This window comes from Aspergillus bombycis (genome assembly GCF_001792695.1).
Source record: "Aspergillus bombycis strain NRRL26010 chromosome Unknown contig00093, whole genome shotgun sequence".
Lineage (NCBI taxonomy): Eukaryota > Fungi > Ascomycota > Eurotiomycetes > Eurotiales > Aspergillaceae > Aspergillus > Aspergillus bombycis.
Genome location: NW_019170095.1, coordinates 98,385 through 117,536, shown reverse-complemented (window position 1 = coordinate 117,536; position 19,152 = coordinate 98,385). Strand labels below are relative to the sequence as shown.

Genomic DNA, 19,152 nt, shown 5'->3' with positions numbered 1-19,152 from the left:
CATCGCCTGTTATGGCTAGACTGGCCCCTTACCAAGCTTCGACAAGTGGGTCAGGCACGTATTTATATCCGGGCCGTATGGATATCCTTGAGGTTGGTTTTAACAAAAGGTCAAGTGATCCTCTACTTGCCCTTTAAATACCCCGATCCTGAAAATCTGCCGCTCTGCCTGCTGCTTTGTGCCGCCAGTTCCACCATGTTGACCAACATCAACGAAGATGACAACCTCCGCCGAATGGAGCGCAGCGAACTGTACTATGCATTCACTCCACAACTTGTGGCCGCCCGGAAACGGTGTGCAAGTGTCGTCAGCCGCCTGAATACTGCTGGTGATCTAACCCGGCGGCAAATAGCCGAGTACTGGAAGGAGTGAGTTGTGACGGATTTTAGACATATCCAGCAACCAATGCGCCTGGATCCCACCGTTCTCCTACCTAACAAGAATGAAAAACAGGATCACAAACGACGAGAAACCTTTACCACCCCCGGGCACGACAGGGGATGAAGAAGATGCAATCTTACACAAGTATCCGTGGATCGAACGACCCATCAATATCGACTACGGAACGAATATCGCAGTCGGGAGCAACGTTTTTATCAACTTCAACTGCACAATTACTGATACCTGCATGGTGACCATTGGGTCACGAACGCTTATCGGTCCGAATGTGTCACTTTACAGTGCTGGCCACCCCACCGATCCTGATCTGCGGAATGGGACCAGGGGCCCTGAGTGGGGTCGGCCGATTACGATTGGGAATGACTGTTGGATTGCGGGCAATGTTATCATCTTGCCGGGAGTGACGATCGGTGATGGATGTACTATTGGGGCAGGGAGTGTGGTTACCAAGGTATGCCGAGGGACTTTACTTATTGACACTGCTGTTGTATAGAACAGCGGTGATGGTGGCTACAATGAGACTTGCAGCTGACAGCTCTGTACCTCCTAGGATATTCCTGCATATCACATTGCAGTGGGAAATCCGGCCAGGGTACTTCGTTCTCTACATCCAAATATGGTCGAACGCTCCAGGCTTGTGGGAGAGAAATAGTAACACTGACTCATACATGGGCTGTACATCTACATCACGTCGCTTGGTAACGACCCTTCAGTGCTGCTTATATATCCCTCAAATGTTTACTAGTTGCACAAGCTTATGCTACCACTTAGTCAAATTGATCATTCTAGTAACATGCATAAAGGAAACCCTTGCCAAAATTGAACAGACTCATGACGAAAGCGCCATCTCTCAATCCAGGCGTTGTTAGTTGGGAGCCATAGGGTAAAAGCCTTTCGTAGCACCATTGATTTTGGGGTAAAGACCTACCAAGGAATACTGCTACTAACCCCCCTCCCCCTGGAGTAAATTAATCTTCGGTTAAGGTCTCGAAGGAGACAGACCTGGAGATATCATGCTGTTGGTGTGATATGGCTCTGAACATTAATATAGGAGCAGAGCGCTCAATGACTTGACCTGGAACTGCCTCTTCGACCTTTGGGTCTGAACTCCGCATAGTGAAAAACAACATCCTCCTTCTCCTGCCGAAAACTACTGCTCCGTTAGGCAGACCTTCCGTTCTCTCACGCTCCTGCTTAGGCATTCTTGCATCCCTGATCTCCTGCAACAGCGAGTTCGTATCCCAGCAAGATACATGACTTCCATTTCCGTGGTGACAGTTTTGGAACGGTGACCCCGTCAAGGACCAGTACTGCCCGCTAGCAAGACGTCGTACGGCGCACATGGGCCTACCTCCATGTCGGTGATGCAGAATATCCAAGCTGCGAATCGTCGTCGCCAGCCAGTCAAAGCCCTCAGGGAGCCGATTGCAGGGCGACTGTATATCTCTAGACTTTAAACCAACAATAGCATCCCCAAGTTTAGAGCAGAATAAACAGCTGATCTCATTTAACAAGGATGACCACGCCAGTCCTGGTTTGTCAATGCGTGTTTTCTTGAGCTCACTGTTCGGAGAATCTGTAACAATGTCCATGAACTCGTAGCCAAATATGCTAGATCGTCTGGGGGCACGCAAGTGAGCTTTGGCCATGTTGACAGAAAAGCCAAGTATTAATTCCCGAACAGTCAGCTGGTCATTTCCGGAGCCTTCAACCACCCATGAACCACTACCTTGAAGGAGGCGCAACGATTGATCGGCCTCGACGAACGGAACCTCCATTATTGGGACGGTCCCTTTCGATTCTCCGTCTGGGATTCTTTCGTGGTATGCTAGGAGCATTTGATGGAACACGATGATCAAGGGAACGAGCCAAGCTCTAGATTCACTTACATCATAGAGGATAATTTGCTCCGTTACACTGTTGTTCAGACACTTGAGATAGTTTCCCTCAGGGCTGAATCGTACTGTGTTGATTCTTCTCTCGAAGGCTAGACTAGCGCCTACCCCAACCTGAAACGGAGATACCGTCGTTGCTAGAAGCTGCAGGTTTGCCCCAGTGAAACTCCACGTCGTTTGTCTGGGCCTCGCGTCGGTCCATCCCACGGCCGAATTTACATTTCGCGTTCCTAATTGTGCCACTGCCTCTGGGCACCAGCCCAGCAAGACCGTCTTCGTTCGGAGGTGCTTCAACTTCGCTTTCATCATCCACTTTCCCTGGACGGCTAATAGGTCCTTGGTTTTGAGTTGGGAGTCATCGTTCGCGGTTTCCAGGTGCCAAAGGATTGATTCATGATCCACCTTCTGCACAGGGACGAGAGCGGTTGAGTATCCCATGAGTACCAGACCAGAGTTGACTGTGACTGGGTACTCTACTGCTGCTAATTGAAGCATCAGGTAGAAATTCAGCTCCAAGAAGAATCCGTCTCGGAATTGAATTCGAGGGTCTGAGGCAATGACTGCGGTTTTGAAGAGCCTGGGCCAGCAATAAGTGCTCTTTGGCCTGTCCAACTGAGTTAACTCCTTGAGAGTCACCTTAGTCCCATCGATTATCCCGGTGGATAAACAGACATTTCCCAGCACTTGTCGACGGAATGTCAAGCATACCCACAGGAGTAAGTCCCAGAGGTGGCCAAGCGATGGCTGCAACAGAACATAGAGGCAAAGCGGGCGTATCTTAATAACCATGTCATTGTCATCTATTTCATTGTTAGAGCTGATAATGACATGCCATGTAAAAGGCTCACTCACCAGAGGTGCCATCATCAGTCACCAGAGCTCGTACAATATGGCGAAGAAGCCTAATCCCTTCGTCTCCGTACATCTCTCCAACATAGTCCCTACAGGTTGACACCTTAACACTGCTTTCAGATCGTGTCAATGTTAGTGTATCAAAAAGTCCCTTTTCTATATCGATTACATCCATAGGAGCCGTGGGATAGCCCGACTGAGACGAGCCGGAATGAACACCGAGAAGCTCTATAAGAAGATTGGGAAGATCCCAGTCGCATTCGAAGGCATTGGCATCGAGGATTGACCACCCACTCTGGTTAGACGGTGACGATACAGAGGGCGATATTGATCCGAGGATGATTTTGTGCTGAGACTGACGTGGTGAATGTGAAGGGCGAAGCTTCCTGCGATTGTCACGAACCGAATTACGAGGACTGGATCCTTCAGATGGCAATTCATCCGAGCGATAGCCAGAGGGTTGATCCGAGGAGTAATAGCAGGTAAGGCGATTTCTGATGGCGGGGTGGTCCGTGACTTCATCTTGATCCTGGCCAAAGGGGCCACTGACTTTATAGTCATCCATTATGAACTTCACAACACAACAACAGGTGGGGTGTGAAGGTGATTAAGGAGTCAGGACAGACACAGAAGACACAGAAGACACAGAAGACACAGCAGATAGAGAGGATTAGGGAATCGTGGTGGGTGACCCTGCCTTTGAACAACAAAAACAGCAGCAACAACAACAACAACAATATGGCGGTGAGAATGAGGGGATCTAAGACATGCTCAGGTTGACCAGGCTGGGAGATAGGGCACAAATTGTGTTGTATACGGGGTTACGTATGGGATTGGTAAGCCCCAGTCCGGGCCTCTCTAGACCTATGACGAGGAAAGATTTGAGACAAATGGCTAGCCTGGGGTCATTTCTTCTTTTGCTACACAACGATACCCCTATCTCATTTGTAGTGTCGCTGAAGTTGCTGCAACTAGCCTTACCGTAAGAGAAACACCATCGATTGGAGCACAGTTTTCACCGCTCCTGATCAAACGAGGGCTCGTCTACCGAAATCCTTGCTTACCATGACCTGATAATCTAGCGCTTGGCTACACAGTTCACTTCCAGGTCTCAAGAGTCTCTTAGGCACTGGGACTATTACCCGGTGGTCTGTTACTAGTGACCCACAAAGCACAGCTTGGCTGACACCCTCGTCATTATAGGAAGCTGAAGACGAGCGACAGGAACGGAAGAAGCACTTGCGTGCCACCAAACACTACTTCCCAGTTTGATAGGCCTGAGCTGAACGAATGTGCGGGCGACGGTTGAGACATCTTATGTACATCCCGGCCACAGTGAAAAAATGTTTGTACTACTGGCCCGTTGGGAGTTGTTCGGCCCATCCTACCTTCTACTAGTAGATACTATAGGAAAAATACTTAGGTAGTCTGCTCCGTATGCTATATTGAAGTCTGCCAGCAGAAAGAACGTGGTCCCAAGGACCAATCAACATGAGACACACGGACCCACCCGCCCTGCCCGATCAGGGATAGCGCCTCGGCTGTCGGCAGGACCGAAACGCAGCATAGCGACCCGTCATTCAATCATTCGATTTCGCTCCCATATCCATTCCTACCCCGGCTCATGGACTAGTTCATCAAAGCTAGTATAGTAGGGTAGGTAGATCTGCAACATATCCGAGTCACGGGAATCCCCAAGCGCTATCTTTGGGCCGGTTAGATCTGCGCAATCCCATCTTACGTTCACTCGTACGCAGCCACTAGGATCCAACGGGCTCTTGGACATGGGAGATAATTGTCGTATCGACAATACCTTCTTCGTCCCGACCATGGGCAAGGTCTCGACCCGATCTCGAACCGGCTGCTTAACGTGCCGACGCCGGAAGAAAAAGTGCGACGAACGGCAGCCGATATGCAGTGGTTGCGACAGAAATCGACTTCCCTGTGAGTGGGTTTCTAATGAGCTGGTACCTAAAACACGACGGCCACGTTGTCGTCGGCAGCTTGCGGTGACCCAACTACCGCATGAGGCACAGGCAATGGTCAATGTGTTCGCCATTCCGAAGCCTGGGATGGTGCAGCGGCTATTGTCACATTTTATAGATCACAGCCCAAGATGGCTATCAACCAGGACTGGGAAACGCAGATCAGACTTTCTGCACTATTTGCTTCCCGCTGTATCGGGGAACCTATTGGTTCATAATTGTGTTCTCATGATAGCCTCGGCTGATCTGGCCAAATATTGTCGCGACGATGTCGAAGTGCAGGCCGTAGCAGTCGAGTACTATGGGAAGGCTGTTTCCGCTTTGCAGGGATCGCTGAACGAGGAGCTGACTGCTATGGCTACATGCAATCTACCGGGATCCGGTTAGTGATGAGACATGTCATGGAACTTGTCACTTGAGCTCTAACCTTTATTAGATTACACCCCTTTGGCAGTGCTACTGTTGTGTCTGCATGAGGTAGGCGCCAACGCGAAGGAGCCTGTTCCGCTTCGCTGTCCCCAAGTTGGCTTCGGTTTAGAAACTAAAGGTAGCAGTGCCAGAACTTTACGAACAGCACGCGCATAGTACCCCATCTGAACGCTGCCACTGCGCTCCTGCTTCGTCGCCTGCATTATACTCCCGAAGACCTGGCACTACGAAGCTTTTTGTTCGAACTATTTTGTTACTATTTCTCCCTGGTGGCCTTCTCACACGGCTCTAGACTTTCTCTTCCTCAAGCGTCTGCCATCTTCAACTCTCCCATTGTCACCCAATATCTCCAGCAAGGCAATGTCATGGGCACATCGCAGCGTCTCTTCATGTGCATCTTTCGAATATCCATATTGGCAGAGAAGGTCACATCCGAGCGGCAGTTTCACGACTCACCGGCACGGACGGAGCTTACCGTGCTTGAGCAACAATTGCTCACCTGGCGACTGGAGCTTCCCCTTAGAAGAGACGCAGATGTCACCTGGCTTAACGATGCAATAACATCCGAACTCTACCGCCTGGCATGTCTGATATACATCAAAAAGGTTCTAGATCCCGCCTTGTCTGACCACAGTCCACCTATTCAGGCGCATGTTGTAGCGTTTGTCGACCATCTGGGCCATCTACCACCCGATGCACCGTCGAATAACATCCTTTGCTGGCCTCTGGTTGTAGCTGGGCTCTCTGCCGTGCTGAGTACACACCAGCGAGCCATTAGCACAAGACTAGGACAAATATATGACATATGGCGGTCCGATATACTTTGTCAGAGTGCCGCGTTTCTGCGACAGAAGTGGCGGCGTGATCGGAGTCCAAATCGCTGCTTCGCATCAGCTTCACACAGAGAGCAGGAGAAAAATCAAAATAAGTCAACGGTTGCAGTCAATGATATACTCAAACTTCAATTCCCGGTCATTCTGGTTTAGCCGGTGGCATGAATGCAAGTGAGAAATGAGCTTGTTTACATCATTTGTCTCACTTAGCACCGCGAACGACAGCTTGCACGCTGCTGGCCTTCGTCTCCTACATACGGGATGCATATAAGCAACATTTAGACTACACATGTCGCATCCGGCGTCTAGGTGTCCATTCCTCTTACTGCGGCAGGTGTGATTGTGTCTGATTGGCAAGTTTTAGCACATTACTACTACTCCCAGATGCGGCTTCTTTACATAGAATCATCCATGCTCATGTGTAGATGTCATCACGGACTAGCTATTTGCAACTCTATGGATACACACGTATGTACAACGAACAGCCACAGATCCCAAACACCACAAAGCCCAAAACTCAGTGAACAGTCGACAACTGGACGCCCAATGTCCCAGGAGACGCTAAACTCCAGGGCGCCGCAGCATCCAATGCAACAATTCCACCTTCTTCTCACCCTCCCCATCAACACCTCCCCCTACAATCGTCCACCCGCATTTAGTCAACACCTTCGCACTCCCCACGTTGGTCTTATCCGTCACAGCGCGCAAAGTCCCCACTTCCCCTGCAGTTCCAGAGAAACCATCCCCAGGAATCGGCAACCTCCACCACGCCTCCGCAAACCCCCTCAGAGCTTCCGTCGCATACCCGCTCCCCCACGTCTCGGGCAGGAATAGATACCCCACCTCGGGATCTTCCTCGGCGGTAATAGATACGATGCCCATAATGCCAATGACGTCGCCTTCCTCGGACGCCGTCGCCGGGGCTTCACCTGGGATCGTTTTCCGTAAGACGGCGAAATTGTAGTTCGACCGTTCTCCTGCTTCGGTATCATGGGTGAACCGGTCCATCCATTTACTCGTTTCCTCTGTCGTGGCATCGATGCGGCCCTGTCGGGTCCAGCACATGACATCGGGAGTGGTTCGGAGAACGTGAAGAGCGGGAAGATCCGCGGCCCGAAACGGTCGGAGCAGCAGCCGAGCCGTGTGGATCGCGGGCGTTTGGGACTGTTTGGGGAGGAGTGGAAGGATTGGCATGGTTTTGATTTTGGGGTTTGGGTATATGGATGGGTATGCTGTGGGAACTTCTGTCGGTGGGTATCGGCGGGCTATATATAGGTTTACCGAGATTGATAGTAAACGCCGTGTGGTCCGTTGGCCCACTGAATGAGTCATCTCGTATTCAAGGGTCTCCATTCCACTGTCTGGTTTGCCATGTTAAACACTTTAAGGGGAAGGCTAAAGAGCTAAAAGAGCTTGTTGTGTGTGGTTAAATATAAAAATGGGCTGTCCTCGTCAAGCCTCAATGGAGAGTTCTGAAGGACTTCTACTGTGTGGGCCCATACACGACAAGAATGCATGACCCACCTATTGTACCCGGCTAATATAGCAAATGACGATACGCATGGACAATCACTAAACCATGGCAGTACTGCTGCCCTCATCCAAACACTCCTCGCGCGCGTCCTTGATCGCACCAACAATCTGCATCATGGCATCCCAAATCCGAGCGCGATTCTGTAGCCCCTTGAGCTGCTTCCAATTGATAGTAATGTCACGGTACATCTGATACCAATTTGTACTATTATAATCCAATTTGACCGGACTCAGACCGAGAACTTCCAGTCTGTCCGGGTGATCCGGCCATTCCCACCGCGGCTGATCTCGCAGCCATTCAGCCTGAACTTCGGGCATCTCTTCCGTGATGACAAGCCTTTGTTTTTCCATGTCACGGTCCCAGTCTTCCCGGGCCTCCTTTTCCTGGTGTGCGTCGTGGGCGATTACAGTAGCCCAGTAGTACGGCGTCGGATCCGAAGACCACGCTTCATACAGCCACGGCATTTCCCGAATGACCAGCCGACACCATAGCGAATTTGGCAAGTGTGTGAAAGCGCGCGATGTGAGTCGAAGAGCGGCAATATCTGGGGAGCCAAGGTGGTCAATGATGATTAAAATGATTTCAATGGGGACAGCCAGGAAAGGATCCGGGGCGCTTAAGACGGTATTTGTTTGATTCCTGGCGTCGAAGGGGCTGTTGTGTACGCTGAACCCTTTCTTTGTGGAAATGGCAGACTTGATGATCGGATTCAGCGCGGGGACAAATATGGGATTGGCGACTAAGTACTCATGGCCGACGGTATGGTTCCAGACCTGTTCTTGCCCCTCTTTGACATGTTCATGGTCTTCGATTGGAAAGGGCTGGCTTGTCATGCATCCTCTGTCACGAATCCGGACCAATGTGTCCATGTCAACCTCCCCTAGGCACTGCTTGCTCGCCTGGATAAACAACTCAAAGCATGCTGGATGAAACGGTAGCCCGATCTCGTTGAGTTCCTCCTGAGACTGTGGACCAGTAAGTAATCCATGTTCTGCTGCAGCGAGAGGAACGTTAGGTAAGTGGCATACCGTTACGAACATAAATTCAGTTTCTGCCCGAATATTATCAACGCCGTGTCGGACCGGCGCAAATATCAACCCATCCCCAGATGAAGGCATGATGTTCGCGACGCCTGTGAGATGATAGCGACTTTGCTGTTCGAAGCTGAGATCATCTGTCTGAGGTTTCCAATCGGGTCTTTTTGCAAGGATACACTGAACGGTATGGCATCCTCTCATTTCTTCGGCGGAGATATTCCTCCCCAAGTATGCTCGGCTCTTTCGGCAGTCTGGGCCAGCAATATGCTCATAGCATCTGGACTTGTCGTAGGCCGCCCTGTTCATTGTTCTGGAGCCATCCGCATTGATAATCCAAATGCTCTCGTCTAATTGTGTTGAAAGGGGGTAGAACTCGGCATCGTATTCCGGGTGATCAGGTCCCCGTACCTTGAACGTCCACGCTGGTTGATTTGGACATTCGTCCTCGACTGTCTCCATATGTTCATCCTCACCATCGCTTGTCTCTGAGTCGTATTCCAGAGGCTCACCTCCGGAATCACTCTGGTATTCATAGTTGGGGTCGTCCACAGGAATACCGTCTGCGGGATCATCATCATATAACAGCGGTCTCGGACTATAAAACCCAGGAGGTCGCAGAGCCATACTGCATCCCCGCTCGGACGAGCACTCGTCGTCATCGTACATATATTGCGCCTGCTCTTCCTCGTCTTCTTCATCCTTTGTGAAGTTCCGTCCCTGGACCCACCCCCCATGACCACCAGGGCCGAAAGCCGCTGACCTCGGCTCCCATTTCGACCGGATGCGGCAGATGTTGAAGTGCACGCCGCAGAATTGACAGGGTACCTGGTCCTTGGTGTCAGAATTGCTGGGTTGGCTTACTTGGATGTACAAATGGCGATTGTGCAGAGAACACGGTATCCAAAAGTTACTTGCTGGGAATATTCACGAACCTCCCAGTATCCTAAACGAAAGCTCGTTAGTTCTGTGAGCACTTCTCCCGTGCACTATTCGAGAAGTGACATACCCATATTGGTTGTCAGAATAAGCTATGTCAATACAATAACCCTCGCTGTGGTTTACAGTGTGAGGTTGCTTCTCAGGGGCACAAGCTCAATATATGCCTATCTCGTATTCACCGCTAATGCCGATCTGATTTGTTCTTCCAGGAACGGGGCCCACTATTACGAGCTGCACCCGGTGTTGGCTGCCAGGCAATTCCACGGAGCGCAGTCCAAGATAAGATTTACTGAACAGGTACTGCTGACTGAATTAAGGTAACATGTAATATTTCGTAATCTTTCTAAGAATTCATGCGTCGCTCGATGCAGGCTGTGGGACGAATAGGTCTACAAAATCACTAGCGGCCATCTTCTCCAACTTCGGCGAATTTACCGTGTCGAGTATTTGCTCCACCCTCTCTGAGGAAAGTTTTAAGCCCAGGTTCTCCTGGGCCTTCTCCCGGACCAGCTGTAAAGTCTCGGGTCGACGCACATGGCCCAAGGGGAACGGAACCAGTTCTTCCAACTTGGTGCCATCTCGCAATGTCACCTCTAATGCGTTGGCCACGCTGCGGCACTGAGGATCATGGTAATCGTGGGTGAATGTCGGATCTTCTTCCATGGTCGTGAGTGAGCGTAGTGATTCTACGCGAGGATCACGAGCCCAGGGACTGCTGTCCTGGTAGTCGGCGGTCGTGATTTGACTGCCCTTGAGCAGGACCACGGCGACCATATACCGCAAGCAGTGGTCGCGATCTGCGGCGTTGTGCAGTGGCCCCTTCTTATTGATGATGATCATCCCGGCCTCTTGGGTCCGAGCTCGAATGCTAACAATGTCGTTTTCCGGCCGAAGCCCACGCTGCGCCATCTTTTGCGCGATAGTCAATGCTGCTTCCACGGCGGTCAAACCGTGCCCTTCAGCCGTGGAGACTTTGAAGAGGACCGTCTCCATAACCCAGCTCGTGAATGGACGCGGTAGCTCAAAGGTCTGACCACGATACAAAACGTCATAAAATCCCCAACGCGGGGTGGTGATCGCAGAGCGGATACCAGGCTGGCCACATCGAACCAGGTTGGCCAGATGCACAGCACGCATGCAGGCATCCCCGGCGGCCCATCCTTTTCGGGGTCCCGCGTTTGGCGCTTGTCGATAGACCCGTAGTGGGTGGCCATCGGCCCAGGCATGCGAGACTACGGCGCGGGCTTGATCGCGGGATAGACCCATGAGCCAGGACACCATGGCAGACGAGGCAACCTTGACCAAAATGACATGGTCGAGGCCAACCTTGTTGAAGGCGTTGCGGATCTGGAACACGCCCTGGATCTCATACGCCTTGATCAGAGCAGTGAGGACCTGTTTCATGGAGATGACTTTATCGGGGTTGCCCCGAGCAAGGGCCTCCCGACTGAGGATATCGGCGGTGCTGAGGATCGCACCAAGGTTATCTGGTCATCGGTCAGGTCAGACGGACGGCAGGTGTGAATATTAAGACTCATTCTTACCTGATGGATGCCCCCATTCGGCACCGGGAAAGGCATCGTTGTGGTCCAGGTAGCGGATCATTCCCCCAAGGTCAAAGGCGCCCTTGAGAGCATCCACCTGAAAGTGAGTACCGGGCACGCGGAAGCCCCCTGGCACCGTCGCTGTATTGGGCCAGACGGGGCCAATCATGGCGGCACATTCCGGGCTAGTGTGAATACTTTCAATGGCAGCTCCCAGAGCGTCCAGAAGTGCTGCTTTGGCCCGTGTCCAGGCCGCTGGAGAGTCGATCTCATAGTCGTAGGCGTAATCGACGATCAAATCGATCACCTTGTCGTAGGAAGGACAGTTATTGTCGTCTGCCGCTGGAATTGTCATTTTTTTTTTCGATTTTGCGTCATAAACTGTGATTCTTGTGTAGTTCCTCGTTCTCCGATCCAGCCTCATTTTATAAGCAACTAACTAGTAATCCCGAGTATAGAAAGATCAGACGCGATATGTGGTCGCCCGCTCGGCGTTGATGGGCCGCGTCTCGGCTCTCGAACTCCGGCAGCCAGATCCCTCCGAGCGGCCCAGCGTAAGAACCCAGCGTAAGATTTGCTTTGCGATCCCACACAGCCCACGCAGGGAATCTTGAAGATCGGACCGGCCCAGCGTAAGGACCCAGCGTAAGATTGGTTCCCGACCATCATAATCCGCGCGAAGTGTTGATAGAGTAAATAGCAGACGGAATGCCCACATATCTAGTGGCAGTTGAACCAAATAATCGCCCTCGCGCTGTGCTAGAAATTGAAGGACGCTCGGCGTGAAGCAAGACCGACACATCGCCTTTTCAAGCAATAATTAATACACTGTTTACTATTTTTGTTTTGTCAGCGCCTTCACTTTCTCCCTTACCATGGCCTCTACACCCAGCTCTGGTTCCTATGACCTTGCGATCGTAACACCCTCGGAAGATTATTCGTTGAGGTCTTTCTCTCTTGCCCAGGGGAACATCCAGCAAACGTTCCTTGTATCAGCACAGGATGGGGCCTTCCTGGACCAGCAAAAGGCCGCTTTCTTGCAGAACCATTCGAAAGATCAGTCCCTTCTCGCGTTAGTGTTTGCATTTTTAGAATTCCTCCTGGATGAAGATTGCCCACCAGCTCCCCTCGGCGCTTTCCTCGGCGCCATCGAGTCACAGTGCGTGGGAGACACGAATATCCACGACCTGGTTATCCCCGAGCCCGAGGCCAAGAACATTATACGCACCTACTACCGCGCACATGCGGTTGCAGGTCTCAACCCCCGTCCAGCCCCCAGTGGACTGTTCACCACCATTGATAATAACAACGCGAACCGCATTTTGATGGCCTTCGGGGGTCAAGGGTCAACGAATCTTGTCTGTGTTGACGAATTGGCCGAGCTATATTCACTTTACCAACCGTTACTGGAGCCGCTGATCGCATCAGTAGCGCCAGCCCTGGCAAGTCTTTCTCGGGATCCGTCCACGTTGCAGCACTACCTGGGTCGTGAGATTGACCTTGATTCCTGGTTGACCAACCCCGAGTCTCGTCCGGACCGGGCCTTTACAGCCACGGCCGCAGTCAGCTTCCCAATAATTGGCTTACTTGACATGGCCCATTATTACGTCCTTGGTAAATTACTCGACTCGGATTCCCCGAAGCGACTAAGGTCAGCGCTGCATGGCCTCACCGGCCACTCGCAGGGAATTATCGTGGCTGCAGCCGTCGCTCAAGCAGACTCGTGGGCGTCGTTTTTGGCGCAGGCACAATGGGCCATCCGCCTATTGTTTTGGATGGGTTATGAGTGCCACACTGCCGCTCTGGCCTCCCCATTATCGTCCGCCGCCATCAAGGATAGTATTGAGCACGGCGAGGGATCCCCCTCGTGGCTGCTTAGTGTCCGCGGCCTGCGATATCCTGCCCTTGAGGCGTTAATCACGGACTGTAATCGCCGTTTACCAGAATCTGAGCACGTGTCCATTGGATTGATCAACACTGAAAGGAACCTTGTGGTAGCCGGCACTCCACGTTCTCTCCGAGGCTTATGTCTGCGGTTGCGAGAGATCGAAGCTGATGATGGACAAGATCAAAGTCGGGTTCCTTTCCGTCAGCGCAAGCCCGTTGTCCATCATACCTTCCTGCCTGTCAGCGCTCCTTTCCATTCCAGCCACCTCCGTGCCGCTGCGGACCGCGTCAAGGCACGGTTTCCGGATGCCTCGTCGCCCAAAGTGGGCGATCTTCTCACTGCGGTCTTTCATACACGGACTGGCCAGGATATGCGCGAGATGCTCAGCCCATCCACTAACCTAATCCAAAGCTTGGTCGAGGCCGTAGCCTGTGAGACTGTGGATTGGCCGGCAACGTTGCAGGTATCGCGTCCCACGACGCCCTCCCACATTGTGCTTCTCAGCAGCAGCCGCCTCAGTGATCTCGTTTCCGAAATTGTCGATGGCCGAGGAGTTCGTATCATCGCGGGGACAGTGCTAGCCCCAACAGACCCCACGGTGCTGGGTGGAAAAGCGGAGTTACTAACCGCGAAGCCCTCGCAGTCGCCGGTCCCCTGGGGGGACCTTTTCAAAGCTCGACTGGTGGCTGGCCCACATGGCAAACCTGTCCTCGAGACGCGACTCAGTAAGCTGTTGCAAGCCCCGCCTATTATCACAGCTGGGATGACACCTACTACGGTACACTGGGATTTCGTGGCTGCGGTGATGCAGGCAGGCTATCACGTTGAGCTGGCTGGTGGTGGATACTTTGACGCGGCTGGCATGACAGCTGCGATTGAGAAATTAGCGGTCCACGTTCCACCTGGCCGTGGCATCACCTGCAATCTCATCTATGCTAGCCCTCATTCGATTGCATTCCAGATCCCACTGATCCGCAACATGATCCAACGGGGAATCCCCATCGATGGCTTAACAATTGGAGCTGGGGTTCCCTCGCTGGACGTAGTCAATGAATGGATCCAGACCCTGGGCATCAAACATCTCTCTCTCAAGCCGGGGTCTATCGCGGCCATACATGAGGTAATTGAAATCGCTAAAATGCACCCATCGTTCCCGATCATCTTGCAATGGACTGGAGGCCGCGGTGGTGGCCACCACTCTTGTGAGGACTTCCACGAAGCACTTCTGCAGACGTACCGGGATATCCGTCGCTGTTCCAATTTGTATCTGGTTGTGGGCAGTGGATTTGGCCAGGCGGACCAAATGCACCCATATATCACGGGTGAATGGTCGCTATCATTCGGTCGCGCTTTGATGCCTTGTGATGGTATCCTCATCGGCAGTCGGATGATGGTCGCCCGGGAGGCACACACATCTACGCAAGCAAAGAAGTTGATCTTGGCAGCTGCTGGAGTCGCCGACTCGGAATGGGAGCAGACCTTCAAGAAGCCTACCGGCGGAGTATTGACTGTTCAGTCGGAAATGGGCCAGCCGATTCACAAGCTGGCAACTCGTGGAGTTCGGCTGTGGCATGAGATGGACAAGACTATCTTCAGCTTGCCCCGGGACAAACGAGTTGCGGCACTCCATGCGCGTAAGGCGGAGATCATACGTCGCCTCAGTGCTGATTTTGCCAAGCCATGGTTTGGCTACAATGCTGCCGGTGATGCCGTCGACCTAGAGGACATGACGTATATCGAAGTTATTGCTCGTTTGATCCGGTTGGTGTATGTTGGTCACCAGCACCGCTGGATCGACGTATCGTACCGTCAGCTCGTTTTAGACTTCGCCTACCGAGCGCTAGAGCGTGTCTCCGATGTCGATGCGACGGATAAGCTTGACCTCAGTCGGCCTGAACAGTTCGTCGAGCAGATGCAACAACTCTGCCCTGCTGCGACCACACGTCGTCTACATCCAGACGATGTCCGCTTCTTTCTCACAATCTGCAAAAAGCGTGGCCGAAAGCCCGTCAACTTTATCCCAGCTTTGGATGAAGACTTTGAGTACTGGTTCAAGAAAGACTCCCTGTGGCAGTCGGAGGATGTTGATGCCATCATCGACCAGGACGCTGACCGGGTCTGTATCCTTCAAGGCCCTGTGGCCGTGCAATATTCGCGTCGGGCAGACCAGTCAGCTAGGGATATTCTCGATGAGATCCACCATGGGCTTGTAGATCATTTCGAGGAGGAGCGGCTTGAAACGGATAGGCCTCAATTAGCCATATCGGAAATGGTCTCGTCCCAAGTCACCATGACAGAAAACAACACCCATCGTATCATCCGTCCTACATCTGAGAAACTGCCCTCTGTCGAAGACTGGCAAGCATTCCTGGCGAGTCAAGTCACGGGTGGCGTCCAAAGCGTTATCATGGCTGAGCAAGTCACACGAGGTTCCCAGAGACAAGCGAATCCTTTGCGCCGAGTTCTAGAACCACGGATAGGGCAATCCATCCAACTTCCCCTGGACGGTGGCGATCTACTTCTGGTAGAAGATACGCAGAACCGCCCCCTGGTCCACATCAAGCCCAGTGGTGCTCAGGAGGTTGCTGTAGACTTCTATTATTATGACTTCGTGGAGACCCCTGCCATCCTCCGATTCACGTACCAGTGCAATTCGAAGAGTCTTTCCCTGGTAGAGAATCTCGAGGGGCGTGAGGACCGAGTTAAATTATTCTATGCTCATCTGTGGCTCGGTCGTGCCGATCTAAGTCACCACCGGCTGAGTGACATCTTCGAGGGCGAAGAAATCACCCTCTCGTCTGATCTTCATCGCCACCTTCACAATGCTCTCCGTCATACAGTGCCAGATGCCACTGCATCTGCCACAACGAGCACCTTACCCCTCGAGGCCGCGATTATTGCTGCTTGGAAACCCCTTATGGAGCCGCTGTTTGTTGCGGAGCTTCAGGGCGACTTGCTCCGCCTCGTCCATCTCTCCAATAGCATCCGGTACGCTCCTGGCGCTGCTCCACTAGAGGTCAATGATGTCGTCACCACCAAATCGCAAGTTCGTGCAGTGACCATCAAGGAAACTGGCAAGACGATCAGTGTCGAAGCGCAAATTCTGCGGTCCAAGACGCTAGTGGCCACTGTGACTTCGGAGTTTTTTATCAAGGGTTCATTTTCCGATTACGAGACCACCTTCAGTCACCAGGATGAAGCCGCGACTGAACTAAAGGTGCAGTCAGCAATAGACGAAGCCCTTCTGCGAGACCGTGAGTGGTTTCTCTTGGATGACCCTACACAGTCATTGATCAACAAAACCCTCGTCTTCCGTCTGCACACCGTGACCCGGTGGAAGGACCAGTCTACCTTCGCTAGCCTGAAGACGACTGGATCGATCTACGCCAAGCATTGGAATGGCACCGAGCAGAGAGTTGGAAGCGTTGCGTCTGAGCTGGCTGAATGCCATGGCAATCCCGTCATCGACTTCCTGCAGCGCAAGGGCACGGTGGTCCAAGAAAAAGTGCCTTTAAAACACCCAGGCCTGATCGATAACGGATCGAGAACCATCCGCTTACCCTTTAACAATGCTCTCTACAGCTCCGTATCCAAGGACTACAATCCCATACACACCTCATCCGTCTTTGCGCGTTTCGCAGATCTTCCCGGTACTATCACGCATGGCATGTACACCGCCGCTGTTTCCCGTGCGGTCACGGAATGTTTGGCAGCGGACGGTGAGACGGGTCGACTGCGAAGCTTCTCCGCGTCTTTCGTTGGCATGGTGTTGCCAGGCGACCAACTCACGGTCCGGATCCGACATGAAGCCATGTGCCACGGCCGCATGGTGCTCTCCGTTGCTGCATACCGGGAGGGTACCGATGAGAAGGTGCTTCAAGGGGAAGCCGAAGTGGAGCAGCGAACTTCCGCGTACCTGTTTACCGGTCAGGGAAGCCAGGCACAGAGCATGGGGATGCAATTGTATGAGTCGAGCCCGGTTGCTCGAGCAGTATGGGATGAGGTTGACCGCCGTCTCCTTGATCAATATGGTATGTTATACTCTCATCATTCACATCCCTAAAGACTCCCTCTTTCCATGGCTACGACGATCGTGATACGTAGGATAATCTTCCGGAATCTAACACTAACATATCTAGGCTGGTCAATCCTGAACGTTGTCCGTGCAAACCCCAAACAGGTCACCATCCATTTCCGTGGGGCTCGTGGCAGACGAATCCGCGACAACTACCTGGCGATGAGGACAGAAACCAAAATGCCAGACGGTTCCACTAGGCTCGAACCGATCCTTCGCGATCTAACGCCCAAATCGGAGTCGTATACCTTCTTCGACTCCCGAGGCTTGCTCTATGCCACGCAATTTGCTCAACCCGCTATCCTACTAATGGAAAAGGCGGCATTCGAGGATATGAAGGCAAATGGTCTCATCCAAGAGGGGGCTGCCTTCGCAGGACACTCTCTGGGCGAGTACGGAGTCCTAGCTCCCTAGTTGACTTCTTGCCGTTTGAGATGATGATGAGTGTCGTCTTCTATCGTGGATTGGTCATGCAGTTCACCATGGAGCGCGACTCCAATGGCCATACAGGGTTCTCTATGGTAGCGGTCAGTCCGAAGAGGGTGGGCAAATGTAAGTTTTGTTTTTGTTTCGCTCGGGTTTCACCAGACTCACACCGGTACAGATTTCGATGAAGCCATGCTACGCATTGTTGTGGACTTGATCCACAGACAGAGTGGCAATCTGTTGGAAATCGTCAATTTCAATGTTGAAGCCGAGCAATATGTTTGTGCCGGACACGTAAGTCTCAGCCCATTACGTTGCCCACATCTCGCTCATGAATTCCAGGTCCGCAATATTTACGTGTTGAGCGGCATCCTCGACCTTCTATCCCAATCCACCACTGGCCCCCAGCTCGTAGACTCGCTCCGCCGCGCTTCTGATCCCGCCATCACTGACGTAGCTAAAGAGATCGCCGTCCATCTCGAAAAGGCACCCCAACTTAACAATCCCACTGAATTGAAACGGGGTCGAGCAACTATCCCATTGCAAGGCATCGACGTTCCCTTCCATTCGTCACACCTTCGCTCCGGGGTGTCCGTCTACCGACGATTCCTGGAGGAGCGGATCCAAGCAGAGAATGTGCAGGTGGACCGCCTGGTGGGCAAATTCATTCCCAACGTCATGGGGAAACCATTCGCTATTGATCGTCCATATCTAGAAGAGGCCGCGGCGGTCACGGGAAGTTCTGTTTTGCGGGAGTTGGCGTTAGCAGCATGATGTATTATGACTAGTATCTAGATAATCAGAATGACATATTTTACCATAATTGACGATGACGTATAACTTGTGCAAGCTTTTCCACGGAACTAGCGACGGCCTTCCACCAGCCATTTCTGCTCATGGCTTCGAAAGTATTCGGCTGTCGTGGAGGTAGGACAAAGTTAGGCTCTCAAGGCGAAATTTGTCGAGAAACCCACTACAGCTCTTCCTGGTTCGGCGGACGGGACCCTCCGTCTGTCTCACTGTATGATTTGTTGTTGTGATTGTCGCCACTGCCATGGTTTCCCTTCTGGCTGCCCTTGGCAGTGCCTGTCAAACTATACAACGTAAGGTAGTCAACTTAGCAAGCGGCTTGAAGCTGAGCTGCCGTCGTCTGTATCCCTGGGCAACTGGAGTTCAGTTGGCCTCTTGCGGCCGCACCCCTGCAACAGTAATCATTTAGTGTTTGTAACGGGGGTTTTGTGGGCTAGAATGACTCCCAATTTCTTGAGTCAGTTGAAGTGTTCACAGACAGTTTCATCTAGAACCATCACGTGGCA

General features: G+C 52.2%; 5 protein-coding genes across 5 annotated transcripts; 3 read left to right on the top strand and 2 right to left on the bottom strand.

Moving 5' to 3' along the window:
* Positions 1 to 195: 195 nt before the first annotated feature.
* On the top strand, positions 196 to 931 carry ABOM_009071 (sugar O-acetyltransferase; the record flags this gene model as incomplete). Its single annotated transcript, XM_022536199.1, has 3 exons — positions 196 to 368; positions 454 to 850; positions 893 to 931. 3 exons carry the CDS (start codon positions 196 to 198, stop codon positions 929 to 931), a joined length of 609 nt encoding a protein of 202 aa, XP_022385956.1.
* A 436-nt stretch (positions 932 to 1,367) lies between these two features.
* ABOM_009070 (uncharacterized protein) lies at positions 1,368 to 3,711 on the bottom strand (the record flags this gene model as incomplete). Its single annotated transcript, XM_022536198.1, has 2 exons — positions 1,368 to 3,094; positions 3,147 to 3,711. The coding sequence occupies 2 exons, from the start codon at positions 3,709 to 3,711 to the stop codon at positions 1,368 to 1,370; spliced, it is 2,292 nt and encodes a 763-aa protein (XP_022385957.1).
* A 1,648-nt stretch (positions 3,712 to 5,359) lies between these two features.
* On the top strand, positions 5,360 to 6,546 carry ABOM_009069 (Zn(II)2Cys6 transcription factor; the record flags this gene model as incomplete). The annotated part of the gene is made up of 3 exons (XM_022536197.1): positions 5,360 to 5,513; positions 5,568 to 5,608; positions 5,686 to 6,546. 3 exons carry the CDS (start codon positions 5,360 to 5,362, stop codon positions 6,544 to 6,546), a joined length of 1,056 nt encoding a protein of 351 aa, XP_022385942.1.
* A 408-nt stretch (positions 6,547 to 6,954) lies between these two features.
* On the bottom strand, positions 6,955 to 11,802 carry ABOM_009068 (uncharacterized protein; the record flags this gene model as incomplete). The annotated part of the gene is made up of 5 exons (XM_022536196.1): positions 6,955 to 7,754; positions 7,983 to 8,892; positions 8,956 to 9,789; positions 10,297 to 11,390; positions 11,448 to 11,802. 5 exons carry the CDS (start codon positions 11,800 to 11,802, stop codon positions 6,955 to 6,957), a joined length of 3,993 nt encoding a protein of 1,330 aa, XP_022385941.1.
* A 142-nt stretch (positions 11,803 to 11,944) lies between these two features.
* ABOM_009067 (putative fatty acid synthase subunit beta) lies at positions 11,945 to 18,610 on the top strand (the record flags this gene model as incomplete). Its single annotated transcript, XM_022536195.1, has 7 exons — positions 11,945 to 12,001; positions 12,052 to 12,092; positions 12,301 to 17,366; positions 17,475 to 17,802; positions 17,921 to 17,952; positions 18,015 to 18,130; positions 18,179 to 18,610. 7 exons carry the CDS (start codon positions 11,945 to 11,947, stop codon positions 18,608 to 18,610), a joined length of 6,072 nt encoding a protein of 2,023 aa, XP_022385935.1.
* Positions 18,611 to 19,152: the final 542 nt, after the last annotated feature.